The sequence below is a fragment of the Solanum verrucosum genome, unplaced genomic scaffold (assembly GCF_900185275.1).
Source record: "Solanum verrucosum unplaced genomic scaffold, falcon-dt-bn FXZP01000103.1, whole genome shotgun sequence".
In the NCBI taxonomy this organism is placed as follows: Eukaryota; Viridiplantae; Streptophyta; class Magnoliopsida; order Solanales; family Solanaceae; genus Solanum; species Solanum verrucosum.
In genome coordinates this window covers 8,217,068-8,232,867 of record NW_026020048.1, presented here as the reverse complement: position 1 = coordinate 8,232,867, position 15,800 = coordinate 8,217,068, and the positions used below count along the sequence as shown (strand labels likewise).

The 15,800-nt window shown below is 30.6% G+C and overlaps 2 protein-coding genes and 1 non-coding gene across 3 annotated transcripts; 1 reads left to right on the top strand and 2 right to left on the bottom strand.

Annotated features, from left to right (window-relative positions):
- Nucleotides 1-210: 210 nt before the first annotated feature.
- LOC125822906 (polcalcin Nic t 1) lies at nt 211-656 on the top strand. Its single transcript, XM_049502369.1, has one exon. The coding sequence runs from the start codon at nt 250-252 to the stop codon at nt 502-504; it is 255 nt and encodes an 84-aa protein (XP_049358326.1). The 5' UTR covers nt 211-249; the 3' UTR covers nt 505-656.
- Nucleotides 657-1,841: 1,185 nt separating this feature from the next.
- On the bottom strand, nt 1,842-4,984 carry LOC125822496 (probable serine/threonine-protein kinase PBL7). Its single transcript, XM_049501897.1, has 6 exons — nt 4,043-4,984; nt 3,565-3,822; nt 3,291-3,466; nt 3,085-3,164; nt 2,828-2,975; nt 1,842-2,432 (listed from the first exon to the last, which is right to left on the bottom strand). Exons 1-6 carry the CDS (start codon nt 4,599-4,601, stop codon nt 2,100-2,102), a joined length of 1,554 nt encoding a protein of 517 aa, XP_049357854.1. The 5' UTR covers nt 4,602-4,984; the 3' UTR covers nt 1,842-2,099.
- A 7,499-nt stretch (nt 4,985-12,483) lies between these two features.
- On the bottom strand, nt 12,484-12,557 carry TRNAN-GUU (transfer RNA asparagine (anticodon GUU)). Its single transcript has one exon. It is a non-coding gene; the product is annotated as a tRNA-Asn (tRNA).
- Nucleotides 12,558-15,800: the final 3,243 nt, after the last annotated feature.

The window sequence follows — 15,800 nt, the reverse complement described above, 5'->3', positions numbered from 1 at the left end:
GTGTAAACAGATTGGTTGTTGCAAAATTTTGTCCAGACCATGAAACCTCAAGAAGTTTTTTCCACAAAGCCCGTGTCCTAAGGCTAAGGATGGCCAAACAAACTAATAAGAATACCTCTTTATAAACCAAATTCTAACTCATTTTGCGGATCTAATTAAGTTGCCAAAAACAAAAACTCAGACCAACTTTGCCTACATTATAACCATAAAAAAAAAAAAACAAAAAAAAGGCAAAGAAGAAATCAAAGAATGGCTGAAGATCCACAAGACGTAGCCGATCGCGAATTAGTCTTCAAGCGTTTTGATTTAAATGGTGATGGGCAAATTTCTTCAGCAGAACTTGGAGAGACCTTGAAGATGCTAGGCTCTGTAACCTCTGAAGAAGTCCAGTATATGATGGCTGAACTTGACACTGATGGGGATGGCTTCATTTCTTTTGAAGAATTCGAAGAATTTGCTCGAGCCAATAGAGGTTTGATCAAGGATGTTGCTAAAGTATTCTAGCTTTCTTGATGCACAAACTTTACCATTAGAAACGGATTTAGGGTGGGTTTTGTAGGTTCAACTGAATCCATTGCTTTCAGCTCGAACTATGTATACGTATGCAAAATATGTTTAAAATGTATACATATAATAAAATCATACTCATTCTGAAATCACTGACTCTAACATCTAATTTTGATATGTATCACTTTCAAATGTGTCTTGGTTTTTCCTTCTTTTTACTTTTCTTCGTTGCAAAAAAAATTAAAAACTTAATTAAACTGCAACGTCTTATTCCTTACATTATTGTTGAGGTGGATTGTAGGTATAATATCTCTTTTTTTGGTTTATAAATTATTTGGTTGGTTCTAAGTTGTTTGGTTTAAATAAAATTTATAAATTTAGGCAACTAGGTTCAACAACATTGAACTACAAGTTTGTCTGCCTTGCATTATGAATAGATAAGTTCATTATTTGGGGTCCTATGTGAGAGAGCTTTAGCTGTCATTATATCATAATCAGCAATCTCAAATAATGTCAAGGTAACCAATTTTTTGTTTATTGGTGTACTAATTTCTGAACCTATCTTTTCTTAAATACCTAACCTGAAACAGATTGATTAACTTCAGCTTTGTTAATAAAGAAAGAGGTTAAAACTTAAACGTACCACCAATAGGATAAAAAAGAAAAGTGCTAAATGGCCAGAAAATAAAAAAACTATAATATTTTTTTTATTTTAAAATAAACTAATGTTTTTTCATTTTTTAGTTAAAAGTATTAAAGTTAAAAAGGTAAAAATATTTAAAAAGGTAAAATAACATAGATAAAATATCATTCTGGCCAAAAATTTTGGCCAAAAAGATAGAAAAAAAAATGGCACGAAGAGAATATGTTGTCAATTTCCTATAAATTTTTAAAATCCAAAAAGAGTTGTATTCAACAACAAAGTTTTTGAAAGTCCCCATACCTTTTAAACAAACAGAATTTACTATTAATTTGGTGGCCTACTGTATTTGTCATCAACTGCTCACATTAAATTAAAGTTGAGAAATATGGCAACAGTTAATTAGTTAGTTACCGGAGAGAAACATGGCAACGGTTATTAGTTACCCCAAATTTCTCGGAACAAATTCAGATTTAGTCAAGCTCCAATGGATATTAGACACTGGTTGAAAAACCAAAAAAAATCTTTAGCTTACATAAAGTAAGCTAAAACAATGTCCTACACAGGTGGGGAGATAGGTTGAGGTAACTGGCGCGATCACCACGGTTATCCAATAAAATAAAAAAGGGAAGAAAAAGAACTAAACACGATGCATTTAGATAACCAGAGAAAGTTTGAACTTTGAACTTGCAATATCAAGGAAAGAAGTAAGATCATGCCAGAAAACAATTCACAAACTTCTTTATGTTATCTCACAAAACAGAAACTATCATATTTCCCCACCAAAATCAGGGACAAATATATACAAACAGCCTATTCTTCAATCAGATCACCACTTTTCTATCTACATACATGTTAAAGAGCTTATCAGTTGTCACCCTAGAATCTTAGAATGGAGTGAGAGGGAAAAGGAACAAGGAGAAAAAAAATAATCAAATTAATCGTCTTTATATTAACGACAATAAAAATCATCATCTTCAAAGTCAGGTACTCCTAACATTGCCAATGCTAAGTGACTATTCATTTCACTTTTTGTCCGCTGCAATTGTGGATCAATCACACAATTATTACTGGAAATAGACTTTTTTCTGGTCAAGGAACGAACTTCTGTGCCTCTCAATATGGCAATGATCTCATCCATGTTGGACCTTCGAGACTCTTCAGTGTGTATACATGCAGCTGCTGCTTGAGTCATCCGAGCTATTTGTTGTAGGTTCTTTTGAGGGAATTTGAGTCTTGGATCAAGAAACTTTTCAAGAGCTCCTTGCTGCAGCAGTGGTTTTGCCTGAAAAGAGCACAAGGATAAGCAAAAGGTCCCAATGTCGCCAAATTTTGATGCAGAGAGGCCTTAAACAGTCAACCAACAAGGAACAAAGATCCTATGTGGCAGTGACCATTTAGAACATAAAGATCTAAACATCAGCAAGGGTGAAGGCGACCATTTAAAACCAAATGGAAGGAAGGAAATGCACTGGCCTGAATAATTTACTCACACATCACTAGTGATGTCAAAAAAATTCTGAGTGGTGAAATTTATAATTATGCAGCAACTTTGGCAAAGGTTATGCCGAGTAATACGTACGCTTGCATTAACAATTACCAATCGCAAAAACTGATTTAATTATCACAAATAAAGGAGATATGATCACAGCTTAGGCATAAATTATAGCAAGAACCTACCCACAACACTAAGTTCTCTTCTCCTGGTCCTCTTTTTGCTTCAATTGGCTTCCTTCCAGTGAGCAGCTCCAGGAGGACAACTCCAAAGGCATAAACATCGGTTTTATCCGACACTTTACCATGCTGAAAATATTCAGGAGCTAAATACCTGCATATGTAATTCAAAGATTGTAAATATAAGGATGTTCTTTATGGTCTAGCAACGGTTTTAATTCATAGCCATGCCTATAGAAGAGTTGTCAAGATAGAAAATATACCCAAATGTTCCTTTAACTGTTTTACAAAGGAAAGGTACAGAAGGTGCAGGAGTCCATGTAGCTAAACCAAAGTCACACAACTGCATATATCAAGGAAAGGATTAAAACACAGAATCTATCAAACAACAAACTGTTCACTAGCAGATATGCGTAAATAATGACAATAACCAATTTGAGCTGTTAAATATGAATGCTCCTTTCATTACCTTGGGCATCTTTTTGGATGAGAGAAGAATGTTGGAGGGTTTGATGTCCCTGTGAACAACACACCTCTCAGTGCCATAATGCAAGTACCTGATTGAATCAGCAATGCCTACGGCCACCTTGTACCGCGTAGACCATGGAAGTACTGGACCGCCTTTCACTCCCCTCTTCTTCTTATCTGTGAATGAAATTCTATCTAAATTAGTCCCAATGAAATTGTGTAAACTAAAATAAAAATGACCTTATTAAGAACAAAAGGAAACCAAGTATTCTCACCATGTAAATACCGCTCTAAACTTCCACCAGATACATACTTGTATACCAAAAAGAAACCCTCCTCTGGATCAATACAAAAACCAACCAGAGGAACAATGTATGGGTTATGAAGAGAACTAGCAATCATCAATTCCCTACAAAATGCCTTTGGAGACTCCTTGTCTTCCCTATCTAACCGCTTAATCGCAACAGTAGTTCTCATAAATCCAACTCTTCCTCTGAAAACATAGCTCAATGCTCCTCTTCCCAAAACTCTACCTAACAAATTCAAGAAAAGCAAATCAACATCACATGAATATCTCTTTCAACAACAACATATCCAATGTAATTCCACAAGTGGAGTCCGAGAAATACGCAAACCTTGCCCCTACCTTGGGAGGTAGAGAGGTTGTTTCCAATAGACCATCATACACGAGTTTCTCTTTCAAACAGGGGAAAGTGAAAAAAGTTAAGTAATTGAATATAAACAATTGAATACCTTTAGAAAAATTACGAGTAGCAGAAGCAATCTCAGGATAGGTAAACCTAATTAAAGAATGAGTCACAGGAGAAATACTCCTCTCAAGTGATTGAATTTTCCTCCATTTTAGCTCTCTAGACAGGGGATCAGTTAACCCATTATCCAAATTCACCATCAAAACAGTAGCAGAAGAACATCTATTAACATTCATAGACTCAAGCTCAACCTGAGAACAAAAACTAAACCTAAAAGAGGAATGAACCGAATGTGGCTCCGCATTAATCAACTCAGTACCACATGCTCCTGACTCAGCAAGCAACCACGCCTTATTATGCTCCAAACTGCTAACACCTTTATCCTTCTCACCGTTATCCTCGCCGGAAGCTCGCCGGCGACGGGTCGGAACAAAACAAGCCAACCCAAAATCCCAAATCATTCTGTAAATTAAAGACTTGATTTTTAACTCTTCATTTCCACAATGGTTATCAGTATCAGTGGCTAAAGCTTGAGTCTTTAAAGGGTATGAACTGTGAAGAGGCTCCACAGAGTTAGTAAAACTACTTGGAAGAAACCCCATTTAGAGAACGGATCTCGAAACGCAACACAGAAACCCACAAACCCAAAAATCAAGAAAATCAATAAAATGAAAGAATCAAGAAAAGTGAACAACTTTGCTTGTAGGGAAGGAAAGAGTTACTTACTCTCAGTATATAGAAAAAAGAAAGAGAGCATTGAAGAATAAAGAATCAAATACTGTAATGAAAAAGTGTGGAAAAGTGTGAAGGGATTTTGATTATATGCTGGAAATGGAGACAGAGAGAAAGAGAAGGATGGTCCCTTGAACTACAAAAAGACTGACCCAGTTTAATTTTTGAGTTGATGGAATTACTGGCATTATTTATACCAAGAATGAGAAAAATGTGAATTGAGATAATAAATGCAAGATTCTTGGTGTTAAGGAAACCACAAGAATGATGCTTGGAAGGGCCTTATTATTTATTGGGGATTTTTGGATAAGTTTTATGACAAATGTAGGAACAGATTTATTTGGTAGTTTAAGGGTAAGTTAAGGGTTAATATGGATTTGGAAATTGGAATATTAATTATAATGCAACAATTAAGTAGGAAAATGAGATCGACATGGATTGTGGTGCACTGGAGAGAGTGTTTAACACTTAGCTAGAGGTCTTGGGTTCGAACTTTTGGTATGAAGAAAATCTTGTTGGGAGCGCTATCCCCGAATGGATCTTGTAATGTGTGATCCGAATTTAGTCTTGGCTCCAATGTGGACTCCGGAGCGAAAATTATTTTTTTAGGAAAATGAGATAAAATGATGGGATGTATTAGTAGTAGTTTGGTGACCTTCTCATCCCCCAACTACCTTTCTTGACAGCAGAGCTGCCTCTCTTTTGTCATTCCACTTAACATACTTTTGGTGACACTTCAGTTGGCTTGGCTATGATAGCTGTGGAAATTGTATAGAATAATCATCCTGTCAAGAGATGATTATTTGCAAACTTATTGCTTCTTGGATCAAATGGACGTGTTAGGTTAAAATTGAAAATGTTAAAATGGGTTGAAATATAAATTGAATTGCGTCATGACTTGCTCAAGTTTATCTTGGGCTTAAAATGGGTTGGGTCTTGATCCGTTCAATTTGACTCACTTAATTTCAATAATTTTAATATATTATTATTTAAATTTTATAATCACAATTTGAATTTCAACTCAACAAAATTTTAAGAAAAGATGTTATAGATGAATAGATAAATCATAAAAGATATAAAATAGATAGTACTATTCATACATTCCATATATGAACAAACATTACATAAATGCAAATAAAGAGTCTTAAAACGGGTTGAAATTAGAGATTGAATTGGACTCAATCGAGGATTTTCTTGAAATGGGTTAAGGCTTGAATGAGTTGAGATTGAATCCGATTCAAATTAGGAAAAATTACAGAAATTCCACCTTTTAGTTTACTTATAACAATTATCCCCTATAAGTTTTACAAATCTCCAAAATGCCTCATTTTCGCGTATCAGATTAGTGTATCTCGCGCATCAGATTAGTGTATCATGTATAAAATGTACATTAGATTAGTGTATCATGTATAAAATGTAATGTATCTTATTTAACGATCAATGTATCTCGCGCATCAGATTAATGTATCAGCGATATCTTGAGTTCAATCATTAAAATTCTGGACGGGTTACCTATAGTTGGGCTCACTTTTGACACTCATAGCTTCTTGGATCACAACAATAATAACATCATCAATATAAGCATATCATTGATTGGTAGCTCCTATGATTCAAATATACATCAATTCTCGAGCCCCCTATTATTCGCTATGTTAAAATAGGTTGAGGTTGAATCATTTATGCAATTCGTTCTTTGTAAGCAAAAGGTGGAGAATAAAAAAAAACTAATAATATTAATTAAATACTGAATCACTTGAGTAATCAAACTCTCAAAATATGCCTACTTGTGTCACCACTCTTTAACTAGCGTTACCTTTGGGTTCAAAGATGGGATTGGAAAAGAGTCTTAGATTTATCCTAGTTATTGTCGATATTCTTTAAGAATCTAAGTGAATTAAATTTTTTATTAAATTTAACTCTTTCTGGCAATCCGTTTAAACCTAAGTTACATCTATGAATTCTTAGGCAAAATTAAAGGACAAGGACAAAGAAAGGAATGAGAGCAGGATCAATTAATTAAACATCATGTTCTTCAACATGCTAATAATTTGTCCCTATATTTCGAATAATATCATTACATGCATCGTTCAGTGTAATAATGCCATAATCACAGTTACTTTAGGTTAGCCCCTCAATGTCAAATAAATTATTATGTAATGAATTATCGAATCATGCGATAGTGGTCACTGGTCATGTTAGTAATCAATCAACTCTTATTATTTATAACGGTGATGTTCAGATTAACTATAAATATCAATTATTATCAACTATTTATTATCTTTCACTAGTACATATATCGAATAAATATAGCGTACCAAAACTTAAACAATTAAAGAAGAAAAATCAACTACATTTTTACATTTCTTACTGAAATTTGAACATTAATCTCACACGATTTTTACTAACTTTATTGGTACTTCTCCAAACAATGGACTACTTCGATCCTTTCTCAATTAGTACTTTTTATCAAATTATATTTGTGTATTATTTAGCACCAAGAAACAAATAAACATATTAAGAATTTACTAAATATAAAAAATGACTTTCAAAAGAATAAAGTTAGGAAAATATTTATCTACTTCTTTGAAAAAGAAAAAGAAAGGAATTAAGAGAACAAATGAACAAGCCGTCCAAAAGAAGAGTAAGGTACCTAATTAATGTAGATCAAGGTCATTAAAGTTACATACATATATCTTGCACCAATTAAACTGTATTAGTTCACAATTACTATATATAAAATGAGGTGAAAATTTATGTGTAAATTTATAGTTATATAATTTATATAAAGATATATGTTATGTATGCATTGATTAGTCTAACTAACCCTCGGATATAATTTGCTCCTATATTATGTGCGCATATAAATCAATTTTGTAAACGTATAAATAGATCGTAAAATTCATGGATAAGCTAGCAAATATAAGAAAATATAATACTATATATGATAAAGAATATATAAAATTAACTCTAATTATTCTTAATTAAAATAATTATTAAGTGGTCCTTGTACACCTCACATTGGACATTATGTCCACTTGTTTAATTTAAATTAAAAGGATTTCATAGGTTGGAGGGGGTGTATGTGAATAATTGATGAAATTGGCGTGGGTCATTGCACGTGTAACAAATTTGTTAATCAAATTACTGAATTAGGTACCGGCAGAATATCACATCAGATCTTTTATTGAATAATTTATTTAATTTATTTTTGGCAAATAATAATGGAACACGTATATATTGCATTTTTCTTCTGTATGGGATGAATTAATTAGGTATGAACTCTCATCTTATGCTATTGGGAGTATTAGTTTCGTTATAATTTAAATATTACTAATTCTGGACCAGTTGTTAAGTTGTCCTCTCACTAGCAATGAGGTGTTTATTTGTTTTAAAAAAAACATCTAAAGTTTTGTTTTAGATTTATGCTATATTTATCTTGGAAAAATAAGTTTCATAAGCGATATTTCACGTTTATACACTAAACGTTCACCTTACCTTTTTGTTTGCTTAAATTATATGTAAATATTCCTGAAACATATTTTTCACTTATCAAATACAGAAAATAAATTTATGAAAATTATAGTTAATTATTTTACAGTAAAATATATTCTTTAATTTATATCAAACAGTACTCTCTTGTGTATATAAGTTCAATTATTTTAAATTAATACATGTTGATTTATCTATCGCAAATAATTTATAAAAAAAAAAGATTAATGGCGAGCTATATATGTCATTAAATATGGTGCGCCTAATAAACTTATAAACTATAGGTATGTGAAAGAAATAGCCTTCATGCAACCATTGGTTAATTATGATTAGTGGTTAAGATTTGCAAGAGTTGCCAAATCAAAGTATTACTACACTAATTGTTCCATAATTTATATAGATTAGGAGGATATAATAATAGTATATATTATTGCTTTAGGAGAGTCGTTATTTGATGAAGTGTTGGGTCACCTAATGACATTACAGTTGTGCTAACATCTACTCATTTTCAATGAGTCCCCTATTGCTCTTCATCTCCAAAATTCTCTTAAGTTGACATTCTTTTTTTTGTTTTATTCGATAGCACACATAATACTAATTACGTACAATTATTTCATTAATTTATTTAAAATGAAACGGATAAATGACAATAAGAAAAATCACTATGATCCTTCTCCCTATTTCTTTTGAGAATTTTACACTACTATATTATTTTTCTTGAAATTACTTAGTATTTTTTTCCTTTTTTACTCCGAGATAACATGTAACCGTCATAATGTGATAAACACTTTGTGCGCACGGGGTTACTTAGAGGTTGTATGTATCTATACTACGTATATATTTTGCAAATATTTTATTTCTGCCTTTTAAAAAGGGATATTATTAATAATTATGATAACTATGAATTTAATGTACAACTTGACCTCTGGAATTACGTAATTTAGATGGAATAATTTGATTTCAAGCCCACTAGCTAGAGCATCATGACATCATAATCATATCTCACACCATGTGGGTAGCAAAAAAATGTATAAATGGAGAACGTTCACCACATGCAACAAGAAGAAAAAAATTATAAAATAAAAATTAACAAAACGTATGTGAAGGTCAAGTAGCAGCTAGATGTGTGCACATTTTGCTGCTTCACCATTTTTTTTTTAAAAAAACAAAGCTACACAAAGATATACAATTTTTAACATTAATAGGGTTTTTGTTGAATTTTCATAGATACTATAGTAGTTAGTAGTGGTGGAGCCAGGACTTTCAATAATAGATTTCAAAATCTGAAGAAATATAATAGACACATGAAATAGTCGAAGGGGGTTCTATATCTATTTTATATACTTAAAAAATTATTTTGACCATGTATAAATAATATAATTTTCCGTCGAAGGAGGTTGGAATGAACCCTCACTATAATGTGGCTCCGGCGCCCCTGGTTGCTAGTTGTAATGTTGTTACGTGGTTTAACTATCATGTTTGAACTTCCATTCGGTGGTTGTCATGAGATGTAATAGATTATCTCATGTTAGAATCTTTAGACTTCAATTAATTAGTGATAGACATAACGTGTAGTAGAGCTTAATTAGCTTAAGATCAGTGACGAACTTAATTAAGTACAAAAATTAGGGCTGGTAAATTTGTGATCTCTCCGTAAAACTAGATATTTTATGTATATATTTTATATATTATATATTGACACTCATGCTATTAGAAGGTTAAATGTTGCACAATGACACTCATATTTTAGAAATCTTAGATTCACCTCTGCTAAAGATTAGTAATTAAATGTTGACATGACTATATAGTCCAATATAATCTCAATCTAACTAGAGAAGACTTGAATATATAATGAAGTCATTGCCTCCTTACGATAAGGTAAGAACATAAACATAAAAAGTTATATTAAAGAGAGAAATACAGAGTTGTCATTTTACACTAAAAACTATTTTATAATCTTGTTCAATTAGTATTATAGGAATGAAATGGACCTGAATACAATAAAATAGATAAAGATGATTTATATATTTCAATAAATTTGTGATTGATAATGATATGACAAATTGTAACTTGTAAGTAGCCAATTATATTTGAATGAAATGAAATGCATGTAGAGTGTTGTACAGGCATTTACAGAATTCCACTTCCATGGATGGATGCTTATTTGTGCAATTAGATTTTAACTTAATGGCACTTCCATCTAACCAATGATTAATTAAGAGGATAATAATATATGTAAAGGTAAACATATTAATTAACAAATGGAGAGAGAAAACAATTGGTAAATATTCGTTTTGCTCCCAGTCCCACAGCAAGTGGTACAAGAAACAATGTGGACCATGTGCCCCCTTAAGTATTGACTTTAGGAGCCCTTTTGACCTACTCCTTCCGTTCAATCATAATTGTCCACAATACTAAAAATAATTATTTAAAAAAATTTTAAAAAAATTATCTTTTATATCTATTTTACCCTTGCTATTAAATACTATTATTTATTATTAAATTTAATAAAATCAAAGGATAAATAGTAATATTTACCCTATAATTTATTAGTAATATTTTTTAAGAAGTGTGTCAAGTCAATACTCAATAGTAGACAATCATTATTGGACAGAAGGAGTACTAATTTTAAAGAAAAAATTGTATATAATAACAAACTATTAATTCAAATTAAATGTTATAACCATAGTTTGATTTAGTTGTAACCCATAGCAAACTGTTGCTATTTCGCCTCTCTCCCTGGTGAATATCGTTCTCGCTGGGCATTCTCGCTCGCCTCTCTCGCTTTTATACAAACACAAATGTATAAAATGTGTTTGTATTTATATAAAGCGAGAGAAAATTGTATGTATATATATATACTTTCTCTCCCCTCTTCCAGATCTCGCTCGTCTTTCTCACTTTATACAAACACAAATGTATACATTGCGTTTGTGTTTGTATACATTTGTGTTTGTACAAAGCGAGAGAAAATTGTATATATAAATACAAATGCATATATTTTCGTCTTATACACTTATGATTATACAAATACGATCTTCCCCTGCCCTGTTTTCTTTTGTTTTTCTCTCTTTCTCATTTTATACAAATACAGATTAAACAATTGACTCTTTTGTATTTGTATACCGAAATATATTATACAATTACTTCTTTTGTATATATGTATAGCGAAATAGCCATAACAAACATAAAGTTTGTTATGGAATACAATTATGCAAACTATAGTTATACCATACAAATATAATTTTTGTGTTTGCTATATGTGAAAGTCGATTGAGTAAAAAATCATGTGAATTTATTCTTTATCACAAATTATTCCAATCATTTGACTGCGCACTGTTGGGGCTAATTAATTCATAATGTTTTCGACGAGAGACGTGACACATAATTAGTCTCCTATGTAAATTTTATAATTATATTGATGCAAATTCCCAACTTGCATTTGAACTGGGGGATATCTGCTACCAACTTTCACATATAGCAAACATAAAAATTATATTTGTATGTTATAGCTATAGTTTGAATAATTGCGCTCCATAACAAATTTTATGTTTGTTATGGAGCTTTTGATTTGTGTAATTCGCTGCAAACATTCAATTTTATACAAATTATTCAATTTTGTATAAATTCATTTATACATTGTAATTTGTATAATAAGATATATATTTGTATAATTATAAGTGTATAGGACGAAAATATATATATATTTGTATTTTTATATACACTTTTCTCTCGCTTTATACAAACACAAACGCATTTTATACAATTTATACCGAAATGTATAAAATGACTAATTATATACCGAAAATGGCTAATTGTATACCGAATCAGATGGCAAAAAAAGGGGATGTTTACTGCGAATTACAATTAAAATAAACTATGGGTATAAAATTTAATTTGAATTAATAGTTCCCTTACTTAAATACTTTAGTAGGTAGTAATTCAGTATATTGATCTAATCTGCTGTTGAAAAAAAAGCATAAATAATATATTTTTTACGCCATTGTTGGTGAAGGGAGATAACTCTCTCAATTATACCTAAAACGGGAGGAAGTAGGTCTTGCTTCATATTTGTTGATTTATTTACGTCACTTCATGCAGATAAAGCTTGTTAATCGAGTAGGTAATTTTGAATTAGCTCCCGAAACTGTCTTGTTGGACCTGATACAGTTTTGGAATGAGATGATGCGGCCCACATGGTTCATGTAGAATCCAGCCCAATTTCCTAAAAATTGTAACGATAAAAAAATGAAATAAAAAAACCGCTAGAAGGAGGGCTTGAACCTCCGACCTTGTGGTTAACAGCCACACGCTCTAACCAACTGAGCTATTCCAGCTACATTTCCAAATTCATATATAGTTTATTGTTAATTAGTTTTTGGCCCCAAATTCACAAATATTCTAGATAAATCATTTTTGGGTGAAGTTTCACCATGCGTTTGGTCATAACTCAGAAGTTTTGGGAGAATATTTGACTATTTCAAAAAATATGATTTATATCTATAAGTTTTAAGTTATTAAATATACCTTTAAGTTTGTATTGTCATTTTATAATGAACATGTTTCGGAAAAATAACCTTATAACAGTCACAACAACAAAATAACAATATGGACAAAAATAAGACTTCATTGCATATTTAAACTTGTCACTGATTCAGGATGAATATAACCTAGCTATTAAAAATAAATTTTCTATTTCTGCCAAGTTTTGTATGAATAGGAAAGAAGAGTAATTATTAATTATTAACGGAGTAATTTGATAGATAAATATTAGTAAGGAGAAATAATAAATGATGGATGTTTTTTATAAAATATAAAAATTTGGATTAATTTTTTAATTTTTAAAAATTTCTAAATATTAGAACTTGGCTTAAATACTTCAAATTCTAATATTTGAAAACTTGAAATATTTGGCAAATATATTTGTCAAAAAATAACAAATTATGTAGTCAAACACCATTTTCTAAATTTCTGCAAAATTTTCCCAAATATATTTTTGAGGCCAAACAAATCCTTAATTTCGTGACCTTCATGATAATGTCTGACTATTTTTGTACGCCTTGATGCAAAGACATACTCACATAATGAGGAGAAGAGATTACTCCTCCGTTTCAAATTAATCGAATTATTGAGGTGTTTCACATTTTTTAAGAAAAGAAGATTAAGACATAAATTAGATATAACTTTTCATTTTACCCTTATTAATTATTGTCAAATTTATGATTAAAATAACAAAACATTAATTAATAACTAATTCCAATACTAACTAATGAAGGGTAAAATTGGAAGAACATTCTAAAAATAGTCTCGAAAATTGAACAATTAAGTTAATTTGAAAAATGAAAAATATTTCAACAATTCAATTAATTTGAAACGGAGGAAGTACGTCAACTTCAAAAAAAAAATTATATTATACTTTTTCAGTCCATAATTATTTGTACAGTTTTTTTTTTATCTGTCTCTTTTTACTTGTCCATTTTGACAAATTAAGAAAGAACAATTTTTTTTTACCTGTTATACCTCATTTAATTAATTTTGAAAAGGTTAAAACTTCTTGAAAATCTTAAATTTTTAATTAATCCATTTCATAATTAATAAGGTGAAATGGGAGTAATTCACTAAGTCAATCATTGTTTTCTTACTATGTGTATCAATTCAAAAGTTGACAAATAATTATGACAAAAAATATATATAGAGGAACTTTCACATATGACCACTCAAAAATAGCCTAATTACTCTCCATAGCTATAGTTTGATAATTACAATTCATAGCTACATGTTATAGGGAGGAGAGAGGCGAGCGATTCTAGGAGAGAGGCGAGCAAGAGAGGGCAAAGAGTGGGGAGAGGTGAATTGTATATGTATATCGGTTAGATAATTGTATACTATGCATATGTATTTGTATATATGTCAAGCGAGATTGGGAGAGGGAGGAGAGATGCGTGCGAGATTTGGAGAGGGAGGAGAGAGGCGAGCGAGAGAAGGCAAATAGTGGGAGAGAGGTGAATTGTATATGTATATCGGTTAGATAATTGTATATTATACATATGCATTTGTATATATGTCAAGCGAGATTGGGAGAGGGAGGAGAGAGGCGAGCAAGATTGGGATAGGGAGGAGAGAGGCGAGCGAGAAAGGGCAGAGAGTGGGAGAGAGGTGAATTGTATATGTATATTGGTTAGATAATTGCATATTATACATATGTATTTGTATATTCTGGAGAATTATACATATACAAACGTGACTAATTATACAAACTCGAAGTCAGCCCACGTAATTAATATATAATGTTAGTCGCGAGTTGTAATTATAGCAAACTATAGCTATGATGAGTAATTAAGTAGTATAAATTTGCTTAACTGCGTAATTTTTCCAATATATAGGCAGCCCATTTTTTATTTCCTTTTGAGACGCTTGAGAGCACAAAAGCAAGGAAAAGGAGAAAATCAACTACAAGTTGTACATTAAAAAGATATTCTTATTCGTTTTCATAAATTGATTGACATAAAACAAGTAAATTGAAAATACTTATATGTGAAAATCAACTTTGTAGTTTTAATTTTACATTCTAACAATAAAGATTATTTCTAATATTTACGTTTTTTAAAAATCTACTTAAATAAACTATTTACTTTTCTGTCTAAGTTATCACAATAAAGACTTTTATACTTGACATATAAACTTATTTAACTTTTAACTATAGTTTTCACCGTTAGTCAAATACCATTTATAAATTGCATTAAGTGACTGCAACTAAAAATTACATTTGACAATTACCATTCATTATTAATTCAAAAAACTAAACATACAAATTTCATGGGACAAGTGTCTTATGAGTTCAAATGATGTAGTTATCACAATTCGTCAAATGTAACTTAAAGATTGCATTAATTGATTGCGACTAAAAATCACATTCGTCAAATATCATTATTACTAATTCAAAAACTCAATTCCTACAAATCGCATGGGACAAATGTCTTATGAATTTAACGATGTAGTTTATCATAATTTGTCAAATGTAACTTAAAAGTTGCATTAACTAATTGCGACTAAAAATCACATTGGTCAAATATCATTAATCACTAATTCAAAAACTCAACTTACAAATCGCATGGGACAAATGTCTTTGAATTTAAACGATGTAGTTATCACAATTCGTCAAATGTAACTTATAAATTGCATTAGTTGATTGCGACTAAAAATCATACTGGTCAATACCATTAATTACTAATTCAAAAAATTCAACTTACAATCGCATGGGACAAATGTCTAATGAATTTAAACATGTAGTTATCACCATTCGTCAAATGTAACATATAAATTGCATTAACTGATTGCGACTAAAAATCACAATTGACAAATACCATTAATTACTAATTTTAAAAACTTAACTCACAGATAGTATGTAACAAATATATTATGAGTTCAACTCATAAATAAAAATTGACTAATAACTTTTTAAATCATTTTTACATCATATTATATTTAAACTACATTATTTTGATGAATACAAAATTGAAATAAATTATATCATTTTTAATTATTAAACAAATCATTATCATAATGGATAAATCTAAAAA